The sequence below is a fragment of the Coturnix japonica genome, chromosome 18, assembly GCF_001577835.2.
Source record: "Coturnix japonica isolate 7356 chromosome 18, Coturnix japonica 2.1, whole genome shotgun sequence".
NCBI classification, from domain to species: Eukaryota; Metazoa; Chordata; class Aves; order Galliformes; family Phasianidae; genus Coturnix; species Coturnix japonica.
The window spans coordinates 8,712,531-8,739,580 of NC_029533.1; the positions used below are offsets into that span (position 1 = coordinate 8,712,531).

Genomic DNA, 27,050 nt, shown 5'->3' on the forward strand with positions numbered 1-27,050 from the left:
GTGCCGGCCCGGCCCGTCGCTCCGTCCGTTAATAACAACGAACCGGCTCTTGGCGGAGCTGCCGTCCCCGTCCGGCCCGTCCCGCCCCTCCGAGCCCCGCGGTCCGTCCATGGCTTCCCCCCGAGGTGGGTACGGCGAGCGAGGAGCCCCGAGCGGCGCGGAGCCCAATGAGGGCGCGCGGGGGGCCGGGCTCCGCGGCTGCGCAGAGCGATGTTGGTGTTGTTGATGTCCCGGCGCACGGAGCGGGGCTCGGTTCGATCCGGGACCGGCTGAACTTGGCGGCCGCCTCCGGACCCGGCCCCGAACGGGGGGAGGCGGAGGGGGCCGAGCCGAGGGGAGGGGGCGGAGGAGGCGGCGGGGAGTGAGCTGCACCACGGGGCCTGATGGAGAACACAAAGGACACGGTGAGTGAGTGAGTAGCGACGGGATGCGGGAACGGAGGAGGACGAGGAGGAGGGGGGGGCCGCTGCTCCGCCAGCTGCTCGGTCCGGCCGGGTTCGGGTTCGGCTCCGCTGCCCCTGGGCCGGGCCGGGATGGGGCGGCCCTGACAGCCCGCACGTGGGGCGGCCCCGACCCCTTTGTGCTGCGCTGTGCCGTGCTGTGCTGTCGGTCCTTCCCGGAGCGATCCACGGCGCTGTGCTGGTTGGAAGCGCTGTTCCCATTGACTTCCTGCCCAGTTAAAGCCCCGACCGTCCCCTTCCAGCCCGAGCTCGGCGCTCCGGGGCCGTTCCGTTGTGCCTCGGTTCCCTGCGCGAGCTCCCCGGCTCTGTGTTGCTGCGCTGTGTCCCGGAGCAGCAGCTCTATGGAGCGCCCCGCTGTGAAGCTCTGCCTCGTGGGACAGCTTTTTTCCCCCTGGCTCTAAAGCTGAGGGGCGATTTTCTGTTTATTTGAACGCAGTTTTTGCGTGTCCGACAAGTTGCCGTTCAGTTTTTAGTCGGTTGCGATTGTTTGTAACGGTCCGGTTTAAAACTTGCACGGAACGGAATCAAAGAGTTAAGGGAGATCCTAATCGGGGACTTTAAATGGGGACCGAAACAATGCAGTCATTAAAAAGATCCGTGGGACTTAACAGATGGAGGCAGTAATCTGTGCTTGTTACTTCTGCCCAGGGATCGCGTTGAGGAAGTGTGTAACGTGAGCCGCAGGGAAGCCCGGCAGAGCTGTGTGCTTTCCTGGGTGGAAGCTGCTGTTGATGCACGGTTTGGCTCTTGTTCCCGAGAGTGTGGAGACCTGTGAGCACACAAGGATTGTAGGCTGAAAGTAAGGATTATCTTCATTGTTGTTCCCTAAAGAGCTAATTAGCTGTGGTGGTAATTACTCGGGGGGAAAGAAATCCCACCTTGGCCTTCCTTCTCTTGCTTCTAAAAGCTGATTTAATTTCACAACATTCACGATACCTTCTGCAAACTACTGCAGCACACCTTCGTTTCTCAGGTAAGTTGGTGCACGTTGGGCATGTGATATTTTGCTGAATCTGCCCTTAAGTACGCAAAAGGAATTGAGGTGTAGCAGATCTTGGTTTGGGGTCGGTGTTATTCTACTGTTGTTTTGTTGTTAACAGAATTGTTTGAACCAACTATTTACCTTCTAGACTTTGCCTCTTCCATGGGCTCCTATGTGTAAAGGGCTTTGTAAAAATATAATGAAGTTTGTAATGTGTATTCAGTTTATTCAAATTCAGACATTTCATATATTTACATCCCCCCCTCCCCTCCAAGTTGCCTGCTAATTTGATATATTTCTTTGTAAGAGTCTCCACTCTTCTCGTGTGAAACCCCGCGGGGAAGAGGCTATGGACAAAACCATTGGCAAACAGCAGCAACTGGCTTCAGACAAAATGCTGTCATACGTAGCAAATGAAGAGGCAGGAAAACACGTTTCTGTAATTTTCCAGCTGAGATTTTACATGTAATAAGAGTGGAAGGCACATTTCCAGATAGAGGTGAGTTGCTTATATATAACGAACTAAGTTTGGCTGGTTCTGATTTCCAGGATCCCGAGATGTTTAGTTTTGGGGTTTTTTGTTTGTTTGATTTTCATGAAAGCTGAAAGTATATTTTCTTTCAGTTCGTCCCATGTTTGGGTTTTTCTTTCTTGCCATGCTATGAGGTTCATGCAGAGCTGCAGTGATGTGCTGTTACTGCACGGGGTGGTTTTGGCCAGCTGAGGTTCAGAAGAGTTGTCATAAATGAGTTTTTTGTTCTTGGTGCATTAATGCTGACATCCAGAGCCAAAACCTCACTCGTGGCATCAAATGTGAATGAACTTTCAAATACAGAAACTATTTAATCAAATTTAACAGTGACTTTGAAGCGCGCTGTGGGAAAAGCTTGCTTTGTGAAGGTTATGTGATTAAAGTGAATGTTTTATCGGATCCCAAGGGCTGGAAGTTGGTGGTGACCTTCTTACTTCTGTCATGTTTCTGTGAGTGAGATCCAAGCATTGAAACTGATGTCTCTGTGTGAGGTACTGTGTGCTTTGGTTAAGCTGCAGTTCTTGCATTTCTAAATCGCTGTCTTAGTGAATTCAAGCACCAAGCTGATAGGATGGCAGTGAGTGCCCATCTGAGCAGGAGGAAACGCTTCTGTGGTTGTTTTGTACCAACTGCCTTTGGTCAGGATGTGCTGACTTGGAGGCACGGTTTGGCTGCTTGATAATACGGGGTATTTGCTATAGCAAGTTTTCACCTTTGAAACGCTTTCTTTTAAATGTTGCCAACACCCGAGCATAGTTTTCATTGATGTACTAGAACAATTTCCCAAGCGTTTCATGTCCAGTTAAGGTTAAATTGTTTTATCTTGCAAATTGTCTACACAAATTGGGTGTCCTTTGTTATGCTGGAAGAGCAGTTATTGTCAGGGAACTGTGGTGTGATGACTAAATTCAGCTGTGTAGCTTAACGAGTGAGGAAGTGGCTGTTAATCGAAGTTGTTTGGAGTTGCCTTACGGCTTTTAGGAAAACCGGTTTGTTTAACGCTATTCTTTTATCATACCATTTGCCTTGTGTAATGGTTAATTAAGAGCATTTCTTAAAAATACATGGCTGCCAAAAGCTCACAGGGCGAGAGGAAGAACAGGAAAATGAGAAGTTGGGCAGAATTGGAAAGCAGTTCTTAAAAGTTCCTCTCTCCACCCATCTCTTCAATAAAAAGAGCCTTGCAAGAAACTTTCTAAGTAAGTGGTTATTCAGGCTTTTATTTGCCAGTCCTACTTAACTTAGACTTTGTATCACTCTAAAAATCCTTCCTATTGAGGAGCTGGTAATCTGACTAGGAAAATGAGCCTTACCCAGAAGTTTGGCCTGTTGTTCTGTGTGCATATGCCTTGCTTCTGCTTAATGAGCTGGTGGTTATCACAGAGTGGAACAGCTGCTGTTCTGCTGCTGGCCACTTAAACAGCTGTAAGCTGTGTGGTGAGCCAGGGTCCTTCTCTAAGTTTTACAGGGAGGCAAAGAACGCTCATCTGTTTCGGTTTAAATAAAAGGTAACCTTGATGTGGTTTTTCATGCTAAATCAAGCTCCTGGCAGTAGGGAATTTCTTTCATTATGCATATATTGTGAAATGCATGGATTGATCTTAGGGTTGCAATTGTTGAATTGAGTAATTCAATCTATTACTGCCATCTCTGATAGCCAAAAACAAATTCTAGGAGAATTACAACCCAGTGTTGGTCTTAGAAGTGTGTGAATGTGAAAACTATATATAATCCATCCCTGCTGCACCCATGGTAGCCCACAGTTCTGTGGTCACAACAGGATGCTTTGGTGCAAGTAACTATTGTGATGGGTACGGGGATGTAGGGCTGCATTTTTATGGATGGTGCTTTATACTGCAGGTACCACAGTTAAGCACTGTCAGCTGATAGCATTGCTGCTGCTCATCATTTGCCAGAGCTGAATGAGCAGGACCTGCAGGCTGTGACTGTCACTGAAGCAGCAGCTTGTGCTCAGTTGTGGTTCTGTTTGAGGCAGATGTTGCCCTTTGTGTAAGGTTGTAATTTTCGACCTGTGAGCCCAGAGTTGTACCCCAATTGTTTTCTGTTTCAGGCATTAAACAGGACTTGCTAAAGAATAGGGCTGTTGAGATCTGCAGGGAGGGCTATCAGAGGTTCCATGCATCTCTCGCTTGTTTCTACAAATGCTGTCTCAACATGGGCTGAAAAGAATCTTATTGATGTTTATTATCAAAATAGAAATGTTTTGATCTGCTCTAGCGAAATTCCAGCAAAGGTATTCGTGTGTTTTCTGCCCTGTCTTTCATCTGCCTCTGTGAACAAAGCAGTTTGTATTTTTGTGTTGAAAATCGGTTTTTACCAAGTCACACAAAAAGTAGTTTGAGCAAATTTCCCAAGAATTAAAACCCAGATAATAGTTATAAATTAACAGTAGGAACATCCTAAATAAATTATCTGGCAAATGTGCTCATCTTCTGGCAAACGCTCAAATAAAAATGTTTTATGAAAACTAGAGCATTATTTTAACGATTGTGAGTTGCTTATTACTTGAGCTGGGACAGTATGGCTAAAAGTGAAGGCAAGGTGATGGGGGAGACTTCCTCATTATAAATAAACTAAACAAACTCTTGGTGAGTTTGAGACTTTGGAGCCCCTGTAATGCTGAAGGATGATTTTTCTCTTTTGAGGTTGTAATTTCCTCCAGAAAGCAGAAATATTCTCTCTCTCATCTATGGATGTTTTGGCAAGAGGCCTTGGCAGTGCTACCAAGATTCTAAATCTGTGATAGAGGAAGAAAAAAAGTAAGAGCCACCAGTATTGTTACAGTATCTGCAGTTGTGATCTTGAGCCATGCTTCAGTTTGCCTCCTTTGTGTGTCAGTGGAGCTTCAGCCTGCCTTGAGCTTTCTGTTTCTTCTTCCTGTGCAGAGGGAGCAGTGCTGGGAGGGGAATGTCTGCTGGGCCCTTGGGAGATGGGAGGACTGGAACTGGGCTGTTTCTCTTCATTATTCTGAGCTGTGGCAGCACTTCAGGCCTCTACCAATAGAATTTTGGTCAAAGCTGAGCTGCTGTGTAGGTCTATGGTCTCTGGTCTGGAAGGAAAGGAGTGTGCTGGGATTGCTTGGTGCTGCAGCCACCAAAAAGGAGTTCCAATCCTCCTTTATGTAGGACAAGGCCCTGGTTCCTTAGGGAAATCCACTCAGCTTGTGTGCAGGTGGTGATGGGCAGCACGCTGTTGTGGAGTAGGTTAGTATGGCACTGCATCTTATTTCCTAGCACAGGCTGTGGTCACTGAAGGTGAAATACTCTGATGCACTCCGGAGTTCGTGACGAGCTCTTCATGTTCTGATCTGTGAATTGCTGACACTTTGCAGAACTCTGTATCCATGGCAATGTGTTCAGCTTCTGTCTTAATCTGCACACACGTGCACACAGAGCTGAGCGAGCATCTTGCTGGTACCAGCAGTGCTGTGCAGGTACATCTCGTTCCCAGTGCAGGTCAGGGCTGGGTTTTGTTCTGCCTTCCCCCCATGTTCCTTTAATGATTGCAATTGCTATCCTGCCTACTCCAGGATAAGATGTCAAGCCATGCCCTGCCCTAAGTTTTGATTTGTTTTAGTGTAATTTTGCATGTTTGGCTATTGGATGTGTGCACATAACATCATGCTGACTTCTTAATGTTTCAGAGCTGTTTTTAGTGTTTCACAGGTGTTTGCTTTATCACATAACCTTTTACTGTTTGTGAGTTTCTTTGTAGGTTGGATGCTAGGATTAGGTGCATGTAGGAATTAGTTTTCCCTCTTAACTGTGAGGAAATCCTGAAATAAGATTTAAATTGAAAAGGAGAATAGAGAATATTACAATAAAGAGATAATATGGCACAAAAAGGCTTGGATGAGATGCAACAATAAAGATGTTTAGATGATACTCTAGGAAAGGGATTTTTAGGAATTATTATGATGAAATCTTAAAGCTGTGAATCCAAATGCCCTTTGAGGCCAAGTCCAATTGTGTGTTCTGTCTACAATGCTTTTGGAATAAAACTTACTCCTGGGTCTGAGGGGAGATGGAAGTAGAGGCACTATTCGTCTTTGGTTCTTCTTATTTAGTTCTTGCTGTACTTCATCCTCCTAATTTGTGCTTGCATTGCAGTGTCTTTTCTTGCTTTATTAATGTCTCTCAACCTTAGTGGGTATGGTTAAGAATAATAGAAATACTTTGAAATTTTGTTTGTTAGCTTAATGAGAGCAGCTCACATACGTAGCAGAACCTTGTTTCTGTAGGCTTGTGTAAGGTGGTAATAAAGAGAAAAATGTTCCTGTATTAAAAACATTTATCAGATATCAATTAAAAACAGTTAATCTGTTGTTTATTGTCTTCTTTATTGTCTTTGCAAAGTGCTCAGCTGTTGGGCATCTTTCAGTGTTTGCACTTGACCTCAGATTTTACTTTCCACAGTCATATGCAGAAACCTGTTACATAATAGAGTTTTCCTGCAAATTAGTCACCTTTCTATCTTTTAGCATTTATACAGACCCTATTGCCATAGTAACTGAGCTCTTCGTAATTGTTAATGTATTAATCCTCAGAACACCCCTGTGAGGTGGAGAAGTATTTCTGCTTCACACGTGAGCAGCTGAATCCTGAAGGTGAGAGCCACTAATGGCCCCGAGCACCTTGGCTCCATTCCTGGAGAGCAGTGCCCTCTTTGTTGAACTGTTTTCTCTGCTCAGCTTTCTCAAATGAATGAATTCTAGTGAAACTGGCTGCAGCCATCTGGAATGTGTTCATTTGCATATTATAAGATGTGTGGCTGTCATTAATCAGAACATCAGGATTAATGATTTCTGGAGAAACCAAGGAAGGAATGTATGGACTTTTACTGCATGTTCTCAGTGGACTGAGCTTATTTTGTTTATAACATTACCAAAATGTAATCTGGTTTTGACTCTGCTAATTTAACTTGTGATATGTGCTCATATTTACGTGCTGATAGAGCAGTTTGTAGTGTATCTCCATTTGGAGGCCGGCCTTTAATTTTTAAGTTTGCTGTTGAAATATCTGTATCCACAATGCTCTGTTATTCTTTTTGTTTGCTTTCATTGTTTGCATTTTTAATTTTTAGACAGAACATCTTTCACAAACAGAAAGGAAGAGACGTGATTCATTCGGGATGTTTGACGGTTATGACAGTTGTAGTGAGGACACCAGCAGCAGCTCCAGTTCAGATGAGAGTGAAGAAGAGGTTTCTCCTTTGCCATCCAGTCTCCCAATCATAAAGAACAATGGACAGGTCTATACTTACCCAGATGGCAAATCTGGCATGGGTGAGTATGTGGTGTGTGAGTACAAAGACTCTAATGCTTCTTTTTCTGCCCTTATTGTGTTTTGTGGGATTGCAGTCCCAACTGCTGATCCTCCTTAAAAATGGATCAGTACAGTGGATTTCTTGTTTGTTGGTTTTATTTGTTTGCAAATATTAAATATTGAGAGAAAAAATGGGAATTGGCTGGTTCAGCTTCAAAGTAGGCATTTCTCCAAGAGCCATGAAGACTCAGAAATTGACTTTGGGTTGGTGATTCACTTCAGTGGTAAAACCAGTAGGGAGCGAAATGGAGAGAGCCTTTTTGCCTGTGAACTTGAGGTTTTTACTGTATCACCAATGGTGGTGTTGGTTGTCTTAAAGTTGGCTTTGGGTGCAATTCTTCTCAGGGTATAAAGCCTTGAGAAATTGATTTGCTGGTGCCACCTACAGGACCTTTGTCAAGCTGTCTTTGTTCAGAATTTTTATACAGGTTTTTCTCAGACTCTTAATGTGTTCTTTCTCTCCTCTGATCAGCTACGTGCGAGATGTGTGGAATGGTTGGTGTCCGTGACGCCTTTTACTCTAAAACAAAACGGTTCTGCAGTGTATCATGCTCTAGAAGCTATTCATCCAACTCCAAGAAGGCCAGCATTCTGGCCAGGCTTCAGGTAGCGGTACAGACACCATTTTCTTTATATACTTATTGCTGTCCACGCCTGTAAAATGTGTGTTTGTAAAAACTAATGTGTTGCTTTAAAATAACTAAGTCAGTTTTCTTAATGCAATAAAAAATTCACATAAATGATTTTGTAAGACAAAACTCAACACTGTATCACTGATCACATGTTAACCTTGCTCAGCAGAGCAAATTTAATCGAATATTTACTCCTTATTTCATTTCTGCTGCAGTGGCCCACTTTCACCTGCAAGGAAAAGATCAGGAAAAAACCTTCAACCTACATAAGTAGTGATTTGAAAATCCATGCATCTCATCCCCGAGATACTTTCTGGCTTTAGAGAGCATAAAGGTTTATTTGGCACTGCTGGTTTGCTTTTGAGGGTTTTCTTAACTACGCAGATATATGAATTGAGGTTTGATCTGTTCACTTAAAATACAAGTCAAATAATCATGAGAATGTTTTTGTAACTTTTAATAAAGGGAATATGATTGTATCCTATCTCATGTTCCATTGCATATGCAATGTACTGGGAAATTGCATAGGTATGAATCAGATTAAATTAAAAAAAAAAATCTTCCTTCTAACCTGCTTTCAAAAGATTTTTGTGTTTTTCAGGTAGAGCAGTGAGTCTAGAGGCTCTTTGCATTGGAGTACTAATAGAGAAGTAAATTTTTGGAAACTGTTTTGATTCTGATTTTTAAGCATCTTTCCATATTATGTATAGTTCCATGATTCTTGATCGACTCCATTCTGTGTTGTGCCAATTTTAGTTGAATCTTTTGGAGACAAATACTTGATAGGTTATTTTTCAGTTACTTTAGTGGCAGCTGTTTGTTTCTCAGTGATTTTTGTTGTTGTTTTTAAATAGTCCTGTCAGGCCTGAGGACCTTCTGCTGGGAGTTTGGGAAGCTTTTATTTACTTATGGTTTTTTGTTTGTTTGTTTTAGGGCAAACCTCCAACAAAGAAGGCTAAAGTTCTACAGAAACAACCTCTGGTGGCTAAACTAGCAGCATATGCTCAGTACCAAGCAACTTTACAAAACCAGGCAAAGACTAAAGCAGGTCTGGTCAAATAAAAGAGATGAAACATTTCTAAAAATACTAAACTGGTTTCATTGGCAGTTTCCTAAATGCAATAACTTTCTCTCGGCAGCTGTCCCCGTGGAAGGCTTCAGCTGGGGTAGCTACATCAATAGCAATAGCTTTACAGCAGCTCCCGTCACTTGTTTTAAACACGTAAGTATTTTTTGAATGTGTTGCCCTTTTGTGCATGTAAGTGTGCATGCATTAGAGAGAGAATCAGCCTTAATTTGTAAATTCATTTTCACAATATATATTTTCAACATTTTAAGGTCTCAGACTGTGAAACTTTTATTGTAAACTCTACAAGTATTACTGCCACTTAGATACATATGTATGTTTCTATTTGTTCTTTAAACCATTCTGAGTGCTGTGAGCTACTCTCATCATGCATGCTTTAATAAATTAAAAATTAAAGGAGTTTTAAACACTTGTAATAGTTTTTTTTTTTCCTCACTTCAGGGCACAAAGTCATGGAAGTACAGCATAGGGAATCAAACTGACTAGGCCACACAATGCTATATAGTTACAAATTGCTGTTTAGATTGAGCCAGACTTGCTCTAGTGTATAGAACTGATCTTTTTCATTATTTTGGTTTGAGGTTATTTCTATTAGTTTTCAGTCGATTCTCCCTGTCAGCTCTGCTGCCAGCTGGTGTAGAAATAAAGGGAAATGGGGCCTCTTCATAAATCTTCATAAGAAGTGTGCTTTTCTTTGTATTACAATTGTGAAATGACAAACAAAAAGTCCTCAGCTATTAAAGTTATGACAGAGTGTAGTTTAGGGATTAGGAAAGGATTTACCAGCATCTATCTTCAGTGTGTTTGTTAAAATCTACTTACTGTATATTGTTTAACATATTGTCAGTAAATTCTGTTGTAAAATCATCTCAAGTAAAAACATTCTGAAAAAGTCTCACTCCTCAACATACTGTTTATTTCATTATTTAGGAAGATGTTTTGGCTTCCTATGAGAGTTCTGGTTTTGCTCAAAGTTTTCTGTTAAAAATTGGTACCAAGTTAAAAGTTTTGCTTCCTAGAAGTTTTTCATAAGGGAGAAGAGAGACAAATTTTCTCTCCAGCCCTGGAGTTCAAGCTGAGCCCTGTTGGTTTCTGTATCAATTGAAGCAAAGGGCTCTTGGCAGTTGACAGAACCCTTTGTGCTCCTTAACAGCACCTTGAACAGTCTTATGTTAGGATAGGCTTTTAATTTGTATTCAGTTTCATGTGCTTGGGCATGTTTGCGCTTTGCTTTCATAATTATGTATGTGTTGTAACAAGTAATTTCATAAGTGCTTATCATAAGGCAGTGTTTGATAATGAAACCTGTGCTATAGTAACAAATGCTTCACGGTATCCTTAACTAGGGTAGATCTACAGCAGTTAAACCACTGGTAAATGGAGCCAAAACATTCCGTAGTAAGAGGAGTCTTATTTTTCTTACTGCTTCATTCATCAATCTGAGCAGTACACCAGTAATGTGAACAGACACACCACTAATGTTTGTAACCTACCTTGAACTCTTTCACAGTCTGTATGGCAATAGCTACTAAACGTGAGCATTGTTTATTTTACATCTTTGCAAAACATGTTGAAAGCAGATAGAATCTGAAAGCGCATCAGTCCTCTCTTACCGCATGTTTCTCTCCCTCTCGCCTCAAGTATTTTTATTCTCTGAATTTCTTTTGTTTGCTCGCTCTTGGGAAGCATTTCCAGGGTTCTTCACTAGGTGGCAGTGCTTTGCCTTAACTCTTTTTTTTTTTTTAATCGCTTTCACATTATCTTCTCTGGCTTTACCGTTGGTGTTAATGCACTCTAGTGGCAGACTATCCCAGTGCTTCAGGGAGTGGTAGAATTTATTTGCCATTTAAAACCTGTGTCCACCTTCAAGTCTGAAGTCGTGGTAATTTTGGTGTCATCCAAAGCCATTAGGAGCCAATTATTCAGCTGAACAAATATTTCCTGGGTTAAACATGTGGGAATAGGTAGTGTTTAGGCATTCTTTCCAAACCCTGTCCAACTGAACCTTCCTGATTGCAACTTACCTTGCAGAGGAGGCAGCTGCTGTTCACAGATAAACCCTCCCAAGTCCTCTACCTGGAGCAGGAAGCAATGAAGCAGATTTTCCTTGTTGGGAATAAGATGAAATGGATCTCTTCATCATAAGTCAGAAAGGTAAATTTGTTCTTACCTGTAAATTATGGTTCTGCTAGTTCATGCTATGCCAATCCAGACTTCAGACTTACCTTGCCAGCCAGCAGGTGAATAAGGCTTTACGCTTATGTAGTACTTTTTTTTTTTATTTATTTTGTTTTTAGCTCATTTTTTTTTCCTCCAAAGCATTGTGCAGACATTAATTGCTTAATTGCACAAATAGAGAGAAGATGTTAAGGAAGATGGCTGTTATAGCCCTGGTTTATCCAGTCTTCCTCCTTTAAGGATAGTTCCATGTACGGTATACCAGGTATACCATCACTTCAGGACAGTAATGTTACCTGGCTTTTCAGTAGTGATGCTACACAGGATGGCTTCCTTCTTCTGAGGGGTGAGCCATAAGGATTGGTGTAGGAGAACTAGCAGAACCAATATTTTCACAGACAAGGACAAATTTAACTTTCTGCTATTTCCCTCTATACCAATCCACGTTCTAGAAATAAAAATATTTGTGACATTTTTGTAATTGGTTGAAGGGGGGAGAACTGCTTTGATCTCTTCCTCTGAATCAATTGAGTAGATGAGCAGGCAGTAACATTTATTTTAGTGAAGCGCAGCTGGATTAGAAAATCATTCAGCTCTGCCATTTTTGATTGTTTAGCTTTATCTGTCTCTCTATACAAGGCAACCAGATTTACTAAAATACGCTGTTTGGAAAAATTATTTCCCCATTTCATTTTAAAAAGCCACAAGTGCCAATTTAGAGATGATAGTGGATCTGTAATAGGACTTGATTAAGAAGTTGCATCTGCATACTTTGTGCGTGAAAATAAATGATCATCTTGAAAATTGTTTTCTTCCTGTCTACCAGATGGCAGAAAAGAGCTCTGCAGTCTAGGCTGGTGTAGGTGGGACATAGCAGAACATGAAGAGACCAGGCTTCAAGAATAAGAGAATAGCATACTTGCTATGACTGATTTCTTCCCTTAATAGTTAAAACTTGGTATAAGTTTTGCATGCCTAACCTCAAATATTTGTAGGAGTGCTATCCCCTTCGAAGATAACTTTGGACTTTGGAGCTGCTAGTTGGACATTGCTGATTGCCAGCAAAGTTCCCCTATTGTAACTTGCAATCATTCAGGGTGTGTTAATCCAGCTTTCTTCACCTGTGGGTCACAGGCAAAAATTTGTGAAGCTGGAGGCTATTCTCAGTGAACTGTTAAGTTCTCTGTGTTTCCAAATAGCCTTTTAAATGAAACACTGCCTTAATACTGTCCACCCACTACAGAAAAAGAACCAGGAAATTCCTTCAGCTGTCCCTTCATGTGGATATTCTAATAATTGATTAGGATTGTTCTCAGTATGTGAGATCTTTCATATGACTTTTGTTCAAAAATAACCAAAATCCAAGCATTGCAATTCTTGGAGTCTAATTTGGACTGGCTTGTTCTATATTTTGTTACTGTTAACTTCAGCTGAGTAGCTTTTAAGGTCTTAGGTTCTTGTATGCTGTGTCTCTGATATCTCTACTATGGAATCTTTGACCATTCTTTATGATGCTCTATTCATAAAAATATTGTTCCTGAAAGCAAACTGAATGTTGGGTTTTTTTTAATCTCCAGTTTCCAAAAACACTTTAGACTTAATTGAATTTGTATTTCCTTTTGTTACCAAGTTGTTAGTCTGAGCTTTTGTGACAGTGTGTGAGGAATTTAGCTGGGCATTTCCCTTTGATGTTCATTAAAGTGGTAGAACTCTATCTCCTTCTCTTTTTTGCTGCTTAATAGTATGATCACGTGCAGATGAGATGGAATCCTGTTTCTCTGAGAGCATGCGAACCAATGGATGATTAAAAACCCACCAGAATAAAACTTCAGAATAGATTTGAGAAGTAACTTCTAACCATTTTTCAGGCATATTACAGACTTTTTTTGATGAACGTTTTGATGTCTGTGGAATGGATCTTAAGTGCCATAATTTTCTGCTAATAGAATTGCAGAGGAATTATACCATTCCCACCTAAAATTAGTAGCTGTCGTGTAGTTAGAACATAGTGGAAGGAAGAGGACCTATGAAAATATGCAGTGCATGCTTTATGGATGTTTAAACTTGAAAGCCTATGGTGGTTGTAGGAAATAGACTGTAATAGTAGTAAACTAGCACTGTGCAGAACCTTCAGATCAAAACCAAACTAGATTTCCATAGGATATTTTCTTGCCATATGTTTGTGTTACCATAAATATTGATAGTCATCCTTTTAAAGTCACTTACAAAACAATAATTAACAATAACAACAGAATTTCTTGTGCTGTAAGCAGTGATGAACTGTTTGCTTTCCTCCTACCTTACACACTAGGCACCTATGGGAACATGCTGGGGTGATATCTCAGAAGGAGTGCGAGTGGAGGTTCCAAACACAGACTGCAGCCTACCTACCAAAGTCTTCTGGATAGCTGGAATTGTTAAATTAGCAGGTGAATATATTTGTATTGAAATTACTAAAGTGGTAAAAATAATTATGCAAAGGTAGCTTATAATGTATCCAGCAGTCACTTGGTTAATAGAATGCTGACACTGTTAGTCTTCTTCTCTGGAGATACTCAAGATTCATCTGGATGCCCAACTATGTAACCTGTAGACTTTAGCAAAGGAGTTGGACTCAGGGTTCTCTAGGGGTCCATTCTGAGTCCTATGTGATTTTCCCCATCTATAACTTGTAAAGGTATGTGGTGTGAGAGTTTTACTTAAAATGCTCTGATAGCATGCAGCATGTGCCTTAAGAATAACATTCTTTAGAAAGTTCTAGTCTAGAAAATCTTATGTAATATTCATTATGATTAGTAAATTTTAATTGATCTTCATATAATCTTACATTTTTCATGTGGTTTTATTTCCAGGCTACAACGCTCTGCTAAGATACGAAGGCTTTGAAAATGATTCAAACCTTGACTTCTGGTGCAACGTTTGTGGGTCTGATATCCACCCAGTTGGTTGGTGTGCAACCAGTGGGAAGCCTTTAGTCCCTCCTCGAAGTATGTAAATATTAGTCTTACTGATTGCTACAATTAAAAGTCCTCTTTAGTTTAATTTGCTGATGGTTCTGATACCAACATTCTTTACCATTAAATGGATCATTTAATGATCTACTAGATCATTAAATCATTGATCTAATGGAAAAATAGGGAGTTGACTCGCACTGAAAGTGTTTCCTGTGCTACCTCCTCCAGAATGACTTTGTTTTTAAGATCAAGGTGGATTTGCTTAGCTAATCAGTGTTGTGAATATACACAGGTGTGATTTATATTCTGTGATTAAGCTCTTTGTCCTAACATATCCATACGTTTAATCTTCTGACTTCTCACTGAACTATTTGGGCTTTATAAGTCATGTAGGGTTTATTCTTTACGTATTCCAGACTATAACATTGTCTCTAATGGACACAATTAAAAAAAAAACAGTGGCTTATTTTGTCCCCTTCATTTGCAACAGCCATCCAACACAAATACACAAACTGGAAAGCTTTTCTAGTGAAACGACTTACTGGTGCCAAAACACTTCCTCCTGACTTTTCTCAGAAGGTAAGGCTGATGGGGAATCAATGATGTGCTATAAACAAAGTGGCAGTGCAGAGAGAAGAACTGTGTTTGTCAATGGCACGTTAACTCCTTCTGCAGAGGTGATGGTAATTTCTTAATGCAGTTTTCACAGAAATCTCTATTTTCCATTTATCTCCAAGTTTCTCACTGTGTGGTTCTATTTGGAAAGCTGTTTCCTCTAGCAGAAGCAATTTTCTTAAAAAGCTAGTTAGTCTGTTTTAATTTTAAAATACTCAAAAATGCTTTTAAACTACCATTCAATATGTAAGAAAAAATCTGGTTTCTCTAATTCAGAAATGATTTCCCAGTTGTAAACTGTTTCAAGGAACTGAACCATTTGTTACTATGCACGTCTTCATATCAAGCAGATATTTTCAAATGTTGATAGTTTTCATCTGCTCCAAGCTAGATTTACTTGCTGTCTTTGTTGTATATGGTAGCTGCCTGTCTGATGTGTTCGAAGTTTGTTTATTGATATTGTGAGATGGTATGTTGCTTTTTGAATGGGAATGGATGATAAAGAAATGAATAAACAAATCTGTTGAAATTGTTGCTTAAGGTAATTTAATTTATTGTTATTAACTGAACAAGCTTTTACTGAGCCAAAGGAAAAGTCCTTTAACCTCCTTGAGAGCTGTGTTAGGCTGTACTTAAATAAAATAGTACCGTTGTAGGATTTATTCAGGTTATTCTTGTTAAAATATTGCATCTTGCTGCAGTTGCAAGGAAGTACCAGGTAAATCATTTGTGCGAGTGGCTTAGCAAGTACTTGAATTAAATGGAAAGTTCTTTGTTGTGCTTTGTAGAACAGAAATTACCAAGCTAAAACAATGTATTTTTACAGAGTTGTTTTCCTGTTATTTTAAGGTGTCTGAGAGCATGCAGTATCCATTCAAAACCTCCATGAGAGTAGAAGTTGTTGACAAAACACACCTCTGTCGAACGAGGGTAGCTGTTGTAGAGAATGTCATTGGGGGACGGTTAAGATTGGTCTATGAAGAAAGCGAAGACAAAACTGATGATTTCTGGTGCCATATGTACAGTCCACTCATCCATCACATTGGTTGGTCTCGAAGTATAGGACACAGATTCAAAAGATCTGGTAAGCCTGTTTCTTGTCAAAGGTGTCTGTGGGCAGTGCTGACTTGGAGACGCTTAAGCAATACTGTTGCTTTATACAGTTAATAAAACTAGTTTGTGTAATTACTTCTTAAAATACTTTATTAATGCTGCATGATAGTTTTACCATATACACTGCCATTGTAGAGTTTCAATTGACGTATAATTGGTCTGCAGGAAAATCTTGAACTGTGATATTCAAGCATGTTATAATTTCCAATGTTCTGCTGATACCTGGAATTACACTGTTCTGCTCCACTGCTTTCTGCATCTGTCTCTCTTGTACACTGCAACATGAATGAGTATCCAGTGGGATACTAATTTCCACCTCCCCAAAATGTAAGGAATACTTTATGGTTTTGTATTGCCCAGGTGTTTTAGGGGACATTAGGAAGTGGGCAGGGAAGATGATACAATGGTTTAATAGATGGCATGTGGTTTAGACCCTTGTTATCTGAATTACTTCTAATTTGATATGGTTAAAGTCCCTAAATAGGAAGAAGAAAAGTTTTTGAACTTTTTCACTGTGAATATATGCCTTGTCAGAAATAGAATTTCCATAGAAGATTTCAAAATGTTGTCTACTCTGTTACCAAAAGCTATTGTTAATTGTTGTTATTGTTGTATAACAATATGTTGTTAATATTTAACAATATAAATTTTAATATTTAAAAAATAACAAATGTTGTTAATTGTTGTATAACAAAGTTATTGTTAATATTGTTCCTTATAGACATTACAAAGAAACAGGAAGGACACTTTGATGCACCCTCACATTTATTTATGAAGGTGAGTTTTCTAGCAAGAATGTTCTGATGCGATTCAACTGGGGACTTGGTGTGTGTGAAACAGGCTTGGAAGTCATTGCTGAATACGCCCAGCAGAAGCACTGGTGAATTTTAATTCATGTAGTTCAATCATTTGTCCTTCTAGTCGTAACCAGAGGTGACAGTACAGGCATTTCACTCTGATCCTTTGGCTGTGGCTGATTATTGGATTCTGAGCTTCTGGTGCCATCATCTGATTGTATTTTTTATTTTTATTTAGGTGAAAGAGGTGGACACAGCTGGAGAGTGGTTTAAAGAAGGAATGAAACTGGAAGCTATAGACCCCTTAAACCTTTCAGCAATATGTGTGGCAACTATTAGAAAGGTAAGAAAACCAACATTGGTTGTCAGAAGACAGAAGAACCATTTTACATTCACCTTTGTTTCAGGTTAGAAACAAAGCTCAGAAAATGAATCCATTAATTGTTAGATACAGCTACTGTGGAAAAGAACATATGTATGTTCAATTTTGATTTTAATCTCTGGAGATTCAGCCTTACATTTAACTAATATATGCAATACTTGTGAGATTAATTTTCAAGACAGTCTTCTGCTAATTATCCCAAGTATTTTGCTGTTGTGTTCAAAACAAAAGCCTCATCTTGCTTGCTGGAGTCTGTGAAGGTAAGATTTTTCTAGATTGATTAAAAGGGATCTCACCAACATTAAATCTTTATTAAAATGGAAGAGAAATGGACTAAAGAAGTAGCATAGCAACTTTGCGTAAGCTTACCAATGAGTGCGGTCATTATTTCAAATCTCTTTTTCTTGATAGTGTGCAGAATATCTTACAGGTAGAGTAAACTGAAGCATAAAACTTTAAAGATAGAACTGATACGCTCACATAAAATAAACTAGAGCTCAGAAAAAGGAAATGTTCGTCTCATAACTTTGCAGTTCACAAAGGTACATTTGACAATAGAGCACACAGTCTTGGAGACAGGTATGATTTCAGTTTGTTTTGCTTTTCCTGTTTTATTGTAATTGAATGTACTTCTAAGTGCTTTCATTATGAGTTACTTTTCACTCTTGAAACATGGCATGTTTTCTTTCTAGCGTTATCACACAGTTCAAGGTATTTAATGTCAAATTTTGTTTTTCTTTACAAAGGTTTTAGCAGATGGCTATCTTATGATTGGGATTGATGGCTCAGAAGCAGCAGATGGGTCTGATTGGTTTTGTTACCATGCCACTTCCCCTTCTATTTTCCCTGTTGGTTTCTGTGAAATTAACATGATTGAACTAACTCCACCCAGAGGTACATATAGAATTCTGACCACATTTTATTTTGAGTATTTTTCAGTGATATTGTATGTGCCATATGCTTTGTTTCTTAAATCAGTCTACAAAATTCATTTCACTTTTTAGGATGCTCTCAAGTCAGAAACGAATAAAACAGCTCAACTTGAAAATAACCTTCAAAACAGAGAAACTTATAACTGAGAAAAAGGGAAATCGAACGTCCTTATGATACACTGGCTATTTGCCTTTACTGCTGTAATTTGAGGACAGCTGCTAGTTGAGCAGCATAGCCATTATGTGAATGGGAGATAGAAATATGCAAGTCGCTGAATGGTCTGTTTATAAATTGTCTTGGTAAATCCAGACCTGCAGAGGTTTAATGAACACTGTAAAGACTTGAGTTAATCAGTGACAGTAGCAGTAAATTTCAGAAGAATATGCACAAACCTGAACTGCAGGGAAGTAGCCATTAGAGCTGTATGCCGCATCATCCCTTCTGTGAGAATAAGCTGTCTGTCCACCAGCACATGTGCCTTCAGAAGACTTACTGCCTTCATCTTTTGATTTGTATTATCAAGGTCTAGCAGCTTACAAAGGGAATTTTAATTAGGCATGTAACAGCAAATAATGATGGGTTTGAGATGGTTTTTCTTCATTCTGCTTGCAGGCTTCTACTTGTATTTATTGAATGATTTTCTAGGTAATAACTGTGTAACACAACACAAAGAATGTTATATTCGTATTATTGCACACTACTGAATTTGTCATCCTTGAATATTTTTAAGGGCATTTAAGGCAAATTTGCTATTTTCCAGTTAACTAGTGAATGTATTGCCTAGAAACTCATGAGCATGGTCATACCTGCAAAATGTGCTGCAGGAGTCTGGACTTGTGTATGATAGTAGTCCACACATACAGTTCCAGAGGAACTGTACATTAACAAGCATTAATTCTCAAAACCAAGAGATCTCCCTTAACAATTAGCTTTCCTGTTGCATCTCTTCCTGCAGACAGTTACGTACCAAAAGTGAACACCTTTCTTTTTAGCTTACATTTAGCAGTGTGGATGTGTTACATCAGTTACTGTGAAACCCCTGCAATTCCTGCTTTTAAGTTGATTCCTTTCTAATATCTTCATCTCTTGCTGAAACCAGCAGAAGCTGAAGGTGCTTTAATACTCATAAGACTTTTAGGCACATTCAGCAGATGAACAAAAGCTGAGTATATAAGAAATGGGAAAGGTAAAAAACCAAATAACTTATAAGATCAGGGGAAAAAAATCCTGTAATTTATTCTATTATTGCTAACCTTAACTTTATTATTGAAGGTTTTAAGTATCCATACTTGTTCTTTGAATCTGTTCCTAATGCATCAAATTTTCCAGTAGTGGAGCTCTTTCCCCACAGGAAAGACACTGGATGTGCTTAATTACGTTATGTGCTCTGGGTCATTTGTGTGGGGCATTGTAGAGATGAAGGATCTGCGTGAACAGAAAGCTTCAAGTGTCGACAATTGATCTTAACATCAAATGATACTTTGTGCATTATCCAGAAATTCATTCATCTTTGTTGCAAAAAGGCAGTGTCCAGTTGACTGTGTTGTCCATTAGGCCAGAGCTCAGAGAATGGAGATTCCTGATGTTAATGTTTTGCATTTTTGCCTTTTTAGCCATAGCACAGTACCACTGTTGTATTCTTGTTGATGTTCTAACATACAAAGTTTGCAGTTGATTTATGAAAGTATTGTTTAAAATTTACAGGTTATACAAAACTCCCTTTCAAATGGTTTGACTACCTCAGGGAAACTGACTCAATAGCAGCACCTGTAAAGCTCTTCAATAAGGTAATAAACACTAAGTGTCCGTCTTTATGTTTAATTTGGGGTTTTCTTCACACTGCAATATGTTCTTCACACTACAATCTGTGTGCTCACGGGATTAACCTGTTTCTTTAAGTACAGTTGTGAAAAACTAACCCAATGGATTAGAATATAATCAGACAGCCCTTATTCCTGGAGTCTGAAATTGTTCCACACAGTCCTGTACTTACCTTCATAAATGATGCTTGAAAATTTCTTAAGCTAAAGTGACTGAAATGTTTGTTTCAGCACCGTTTGCATATCCAATTTAATTTACGCTTTTTTCACATTTGCTGCCTTGATGTGTTTCCTTTCCCAGGAAGTTCCAAACCATGGGTTTCATGTTGGAATGAAACTGGAGGCCGTTGATCTGATGGAACCTCGCTTGGTCTGTGTGGCCACGGTAACTCGCATCATCCATCGTCTGCTGAGGATACACTTTGATGGGTGGGAAGATGAGTATGATCAGTGGGTGGACTGTGAGTCCCCAGACCTCTACCCAGTGGGATGGTGTCAGCTAACTGGATATCAGCTGCAGCCTCCAGCACCACAGTGTAAGTTCTGCCTTGTAAATAATGCAGTTGCTCACTAAGTATAACAAAACAGAAGAAATTCTCACTGATGCTTAGAAGTGTACAGTTCCAATCTCTTCCTCATTGACTTTTAAAGTACTTCTGGGCATCTCTGTGGCAACTTAGTAGTTCACTGTTTTGTTGCCAGAAGATGCTTATTTGATGTAAGGGGAAAAAAAAGCCTGTATTAATTATGGAACAAGTCTGGAGAGAGAATTTGTAGTGATTGAAGTTAGCAAATAGATCTGCTTTGCATGCTGAATGGGATGGACCTCGGCATGTGCTTGGCTATTGCTGTGCAAAAGTGTTGGTGTGAGAAGACTTCATTCAGTACATGAGAACTTGGCCTGTTAGGTCAGTTTTTGTGGTAATTAATAACGGTTTCATGAATATTAGTTGCATAATTGGAAGGTGGTAGGAAGAGTAACACTAGTGCTGTTAGTAGTACTGACCAGTGATAGTAGTTTGATTGTAGTTTCTCAAAAAAGCTTTGTCGTGTTCTGAAGTGTGTTTCCAAAATAGTCAACTTTAATTTTGTACTCCACGCTTTTTTGCAGCATCAAGAGATAACCAGTCAAGTTCATCAAAACAGAAGAAAAAATCAAAATCACAACAGTACAAAGGACATAAGAAAAGTGGGTGACAAAACAGTGTTTGCAATTTCCCTGTTGCTTAAAAAGCTGTAGTCTCTCCCTAAGTCTCTCTTCTACTTGAAGTGCTGTTTGTATGTAAAACAGGTGTTAGGCTTAAAGGTGCAGTATGCCATAAAAGGAATTTTAGGAATAACAAGACAATATCTGTTGTTTTTTTTTTAATAACTTGCAGCAGGGTCGATCTCATTAGCAGAATGTGAGCTTTAGGTTAATACGTTAATATTGCTGGAATTCAGATCTTAATGTAAAGAGTGCATTGAGTAAGTTGGAACAGCACCTTACACCAAACTCTCAGACGCCTGAGCAAAAGGTGGCTTGTTCTTCATTGAGAAGCAGCATGTAAATAAAACTACTTTGGCGACTGTTGGAGACAAATAATAGCATTGCTTTTTGTGACCTTTTGTTGCAGGGGAGGCATCATAGTTACTACTCTTAAAAATCTGAGCTTTCTGACAGCTCCGTTCAGATTCTTCCCATAGTAATTGTTCATCTCAGAATCAGTTTTTCTCAAATCTCAAGCAATCAGAGTTTAGATTTGCACAAGTGCATATTTTGCACTCTTCCATCCGCATACTTTTGTGACGCTGTCTGTGACCTCATTCAAGGCAACCCAACTATATTTGTTATTTTTGGAGCATCAGCTCACTCTGCTGACTCATTCTCTTGGTGCTGTCTTGGAAGAGTGGAGTGCAAAGTTGCAGTACTTTGTGCTGCCAACACAAGGACAGATCAGCTACAGCAAAGGTCTATAATGTGTTGTCTTGATTTAGCAATTTGCTTTGCTTCTGTGCCAATCTATTTTCTAATGGGGCAGCCTAGCAAGCCATAAAATCAATGTCTTGGATGCTGAAAGTTACCTTAAGTGCAAGTCAGCAAGACTGGATGACAGAAATCTGTAACTGTCCTTTAATATGACTTTAGGAGAGGTTTTTTTATACAAAATCCTGTTCTAAGAAAGAACATGAGGCTTTTCTTACCATTAGAATCCATACGATCTTGACTATCTAAGGACAAGACTTTTGTCAGACAGTGCTGGGAGCATGTAAGCATTACCAGCTTCAGCGTTGATGTAGCTGAAAGTGGTGGAGACGGTATTCAACTGCTTGTGTTCCTGATGTGCTGTAATGAGAGGTTTCCTCCTACCAGAATCAGAGCATCAGCCTGTTGGGTTGATGTATCAAATGTGCAGTTTTGAATCTGAGTGTGAACAAGCAGAAATGAAGGGAAGAATTCAGCAGTAATACTGAGGAAGTATATAAAAATGCTGAGCTTGCTGAAGGCTGCTGTGTGCAATTAATCAGTCCTTGGTTATAGAAGGCTGCAGCAAAGATCTGGTAACTTTTGCTGTCCTTTTCCTAATCTGTTTCCTAATCTGCATGGCAATATAGAGCTGCACAGGTGATCTCTGGTACAGTGCAGTGCTGTGATCTGACAGGCTGATAGATTTAGCTTCACATTTGCTCAATTTGCACTTGTTTAAAACTTCCTTGAATGTGATGAGGGAATAATCAAATGGCTTGTGAGGTGCAGCAGGGCTCCAAGTACTAATGGGAGGTTATGGACTTCATTCTTAGCTTTATTCCATTATATTTCTGTATTTGAAGATATGTTGCTGTGTGTGTAAATGTTGTATTTGGTATCCATAGGCTTTAGTAGTCTTTTCATTCTGAGAGATCTGTTTATTTTTGTGTGATCAAGCCCTAAATGTGGGTACTGCACCTTTAAAGGAAATGCTGGTCTGCCTCATTTATTTTCCCTCTGCTCATATTTTAGTAATTATCGTTGTCCATTAACAAAATGGGAAAGCAGTTGTGCCATTATTGCTGTTTTCTGTGTGATGCTGTACATTAAAAGAAGAATCTCTACAATGGGAAATCTGGGGTCTGTTCCCAATTGAAATCATGTAAAGTAAACTGAGGGGTGAGTTGTGCTTACTGTGGATGTTACAGATCCTTACTGTTCATCTTTCATTTCTAGTGACTTCACTGCAGCTGAAGGAGGAGATGCTGGATGGGGAGGAGTACAGCTTCCTGCAAGGAGCCTCTGATCAGGAGAGCAACGGATCTGCCAGCTACTACATAAAGCAAGAACCATAAGGCAGCTCGGGAAAGTGAGGGCATGGGATTGGTGACAGGAAAAGAGCCTTTCTCCGAGACTGACTGGTTTTGTTCCCACTTTATGGTGCAGCGCGGATGGCTGCGCCGGGGGCACTTTGCTACCTGCAGAGTTTGACTCAGTTCAGAAATCTTTTAGAAGGGCGGGGAAACTATTTTAGTGAAAAAAAAGATTTTTTCAATTTATTAAAAAGGAGAACGGACACTTTTTGTGTTGTATTTGAAGCTTTTGCAAGAGTTTTGTAATATTTTCAAGTTCAGATCTATTGTGCATTGTTAACAAGAACTGAGAATCTAATTTTTTTGGTAAGATGAAAGTTTAAATAGCATGATGGTGGAAGCGCTTGGAGGAAGATGTAGTTGCAAATACAAATGAACTGTCACGACAAGTGAACCTTGTTGGTACAAATTGGGAGATACTTAAAACTCTTGTGAACTGCACCGGTCACACCTCTGTTCATTTTGAATTGTGAAAGAAGGCGTTTGAGCCCTGATGTGAAGGCGCAGATGGTAGGAGGAGGATCGCCCTGTAAAGCTCTACTTGGTGAGTAGCCCCAGTTGCAGTGGAGCCATCACCTGGGGGAGGTTGTTTTTTTTTAACCTTTTCAATATGTTTCTATTTAGTTTAAAATGTTTTTTTTATATGATGCTTTTTTTAATTGAAATACGTAGTTCCTTAGGGTCTGAATCAGTGCCCAGTAATATCGGTAGCCTTGTGTTCGTCAGCTGCAGTGGGCACTGGATTGGGACTACAGCTCTTTTGTCTCTACGTGGATATCTGTTGTCTTGGAACGCTCCAGCAAATGTTTACAGAGCCCTGTCTGCCAAACTGGAACTTCAGAAAATTCCCTGCTTTGGAGGATTAGAGATAACGATGGATTTAGGCTGAAGAAACCTAGACAGCAACTCAGGCCTCCCTTGGTGAGGGAAGGAACTTCTCCATGTCCTTCTGATTGTATCTTTCCATCCAGAAAGACCTTATTTCCTTTCCATCTGAAATGTCTATTTCTGAACGTTCAGAACTGATGTTCCCTGTGGCTTTGGTTGACCTAAAAGGAGCCAGATGTTCAGCTCTGCACAGCCTGCAGTGTTCCTTTCTTACTGCAGTTTTGTAAGGTGGAAATTGAGATTTGAGAACATGACATGGCTGGCATACGGCATAGCGTGTAACTCACCTGCTGGATGTGTTTGTTGCCTCAGTCCTTGTGTCTCACTTCAGATATCCCATTAATCCCACCTGCTTGTCTGTCCAGATGTTCTAAAGGCACATGTTATGCAGAAGGGTGAAGGTGTCTGGTAGTGTAATGCAAAGTATTTTCATGTGAGCCCTGAATTGTTTGGATTTTCCTTCCTTGGTTGTAAACTTTGTATGTCTTTGTAGATGGCTTCATTGATGGAATTGATGGGTGAAATGATCCGTTTATCAATCCCCCTGCAGAGCTGTGACTGGAAAAATGTGCATCAAGAGCTTTAGCTTTTACCAGTGAGGTTCATTAACTAAACTCTCAGGAATTAACTGCATATGTTCTATAAGTGCTTCTGGGTCTTAGTAGGTTCCCTTCAGAGCAGTACGGTGATTATTTGACTCTTAACCATAAGTTAGGGCTCAGTAAATCTGTGATCCATACGGTTAACTTGTGTGTTCCGGCAGCCTACAAAGTGCTTGAAGGCCATCAGCCCACAGAGCCCCCAGGAGACCGTTTTTTGTATGTCGTAGATCAAACCTGGAAAGAGGTGCATAGAAAGTTGAAAACCAGCAAATGGAATCTTTTCTAAAATATTGCTCTAACTTTGGGTACGTAGTGTGGGTAATATGCACAGGTTTACCTCATTCTATGCAAGAGGGGTTAATTATGTAAAGTTTTGTATTTACTACTGGAATTTAAAAAGAAAAAAACAAAAACAAAAACCAACCTGTCCTGTATAGCATAGGAATGTCTGGAATTTTCCCTTACCAGTGAAAATGTCTGTACTGACCCCTTTTTAACAACAGCTTCGTACACTGACAGCATCTGCGTAATGGATTGGAGGCACCTGGTACTTCAGGTGATGCAGACGCTTCAGCTCTCTGCAGCAGCCATAGTGAAAGGACTTTCACTTGTCTGCTGGGCTTCAGATCCGTCCTCTCAGAGCCTGACCCTCGTGGGCATTTCTATTGAGCGCCCTGTGTTGGAGGAGTAGGTTTAGAGACCATCGTTAATGACACTTTGAGCCTTGATTTTACTCTTTTTTTCCCATGCTCTCCGTTTATGCTGCCATAAAATCCAGTTCTGCAAGTGTTGATTTGGTTTGGTAAGTACATCCCTGTTGGTTCCATTCGTGGTCTTTGATGTGGCAATTTCCAGATCTCCACAGGCAGCTGGAACGAGTTGGGCACATTCTCGCTTTCTTATCAGTTGCTTCTCAGTACAGTAGAAAAACGTGCATTAATTTGTCTATTGATGTGAAAATTTGGGCTGTGGTTGGCAAGGGATGTTCCCAAGCCAGGAAACCTTGGGCTTCTGTGTGTTGCCCAGGTCAGAGCTTGGCTTCCCAGGCATAGCTGACCTGTGAGCTTTGGCTGCTGAGAGGCAAAGATGGCACTTTGACTGCATTTCCTGTGCTGGAGAAATATAGGAATCAGATTGGAAATCTGTCAGTGTTTCCAGTGTTCTTTAGGAGCAAGTTCCCTTTGGTCAAACACTACGTGTCTGAGCTGCCCTGCGTTCTGATGGCACACGACTGTCGGAGCTGTGGGCTGAGACAAAGGAGGGACGTTTGTGTCCGTATCGAGAAGATACCAGCGTTGTTTAACTGTTGGGTGGTGGGATCTGTCCTAAGCAAACCGTGTCAGGGATTCAGGGCATTTCCTCAAGAGGTTTGTGGGATCCTGGGCTGAGCAAATCCCACCTGGTGGTTCGAGGATTTCTCTTCAGCCGTGGGTTACAGGTCCCTTCTGGTACCTGTGCTGTGGGCTTTGCTGTGTGTAGGGAGCACCCATCAGTTTCTGGGGGTCATTAGCTTCACAGAGCAGTGTTGGATGCGGAGCTTTCAATGGGGTCAGCGCTGGGCACAGCAGGATGCCATGTCTGCAGCTCCCCTCCATTGCTGGAGCCCTCCTGGTGGTCTTGGAGTTCTGTCAGTCCAACCCTTCCCTTGCTGCACCCGAGGAAGTGAAGGTGGTCATCAGCTCTTTGTTCTACGGATACTAACACGGGTTTCAGTGTTTGTTTGTTCTTCTTGTTGTTTTACGTGATGTGAATCCCCTCCCCTGTCCGGATTTGTACAATGGTGCTAATATATTTGGTAACAATCCTTTATTGGGAAGGGATTTTTAAAAAAAAAAAACTGTGATTTAAACTGAATTTTTTCTTCCTTTTAATTTTGCTATTTAAAACAAAGCCGCAGCCATTTATACACACAGCTGTCAGCTCCGGCCCCGGGGAGGCGCCGGGGCAGGATTGGAGGTGAAACAAATGGGGTTTTTACATCATTTCTGTATGTATTTGATATATAAATCAATATCTGTACAAATTTATCTTTTATTTTCTTGGTAACTCGTGTGGTCAATGAGGGAGTTGAAGGCTTTCTCACACAATGTACATACGTGGAAAAAAAAAAATGCTTTTGGGGAAACGAAACGTTCCTTTCATTTTTATGAGACCGCAGATTTTCAGCATGGATGTGAAAAGCATTAAAATTATAACTTTGTGTACAAGATGGAAATAATTCACTAAATTTGCCTTTTTTACACAAAATAAAAACGTTACAAGTCAGTTCTTGGATGTTGTTTCCTTGTGGAGCTGCTGCTGGGCACACAATGGAGCTGCAGCCCAGGAGAGGCAGGTTTTGCACCTGGCTTTATTTTACAACTGTGCATAGGGCTAGAAATTATCATGGGGAAGCATCAGGTTTTCCC

At 40.3% G+C, this 27,050-nt stretch overlaps 1 protein-coding gene across 8 annotated transcripts; it reads left to right on the top strand.

Moving 5' to 3' along the window:
* Positions 1-12: 12 nt before the first annotated feature.
* Positions 13-26,907, top strand: MBTD1 (mbt domain containing 1). 8 transcript variants are annotated; one of them, XR_001558892.2, is made up of 19 exons: positions 291-404; positions 1,110-1,260; positions 1,751-1,942; positions 7,079-7,280; positions 7,793-7,932; positions 8,886-9,000; positions 9,092-9,174; positions 13,529-13,646; positions 14,070-14,204; positions 14,662-14,750; positions 15,636-15,870; positions 16,621-16,676; positions 16,935-17,039; positions 17,825-17,972; positions 19,716-19,798; positions 20,133-20,367; positions 20,943-21,020; positions 23,016-23,696; positions 23,825-26,907. XR_001558892.2 is itself a non-coding variant. In XM_015880239.2 (19 exons), the coding sequence occupies exons 5-19, from the start codon at positions 7,127-7,129 to the stop codon at positions 23,132-23,134; spliced, it is 1,893 nt and encodes a 630-aa protein (XP_015735725.1). In that variant the 5' UTR covers positions 291-404; positions 1,110-1,260; positions 1,751-1,942; positions 4,642-4,755; positions 7,079-7,126; the 3' UTR covers positions 23,135-26,907. The 8 variants fall into 8 exon arrangements, 7 of the variants coding, with proteins under 7 accessions (XP_015735723.1, XP_015735725.1, XP_015735724.1 ...); XM_015880239.2 differs by adding an exon at positions 4,642-4,755 and having other exon boundaries at positions 23,016-26,907; XM_015880238.2 differs by adding an exon at positions 6,543-6,602 and having other exon boundaries at positions 23,016-26,907.
* Positions 26,908-27,050: the final 143 nt, after the last annotated feature.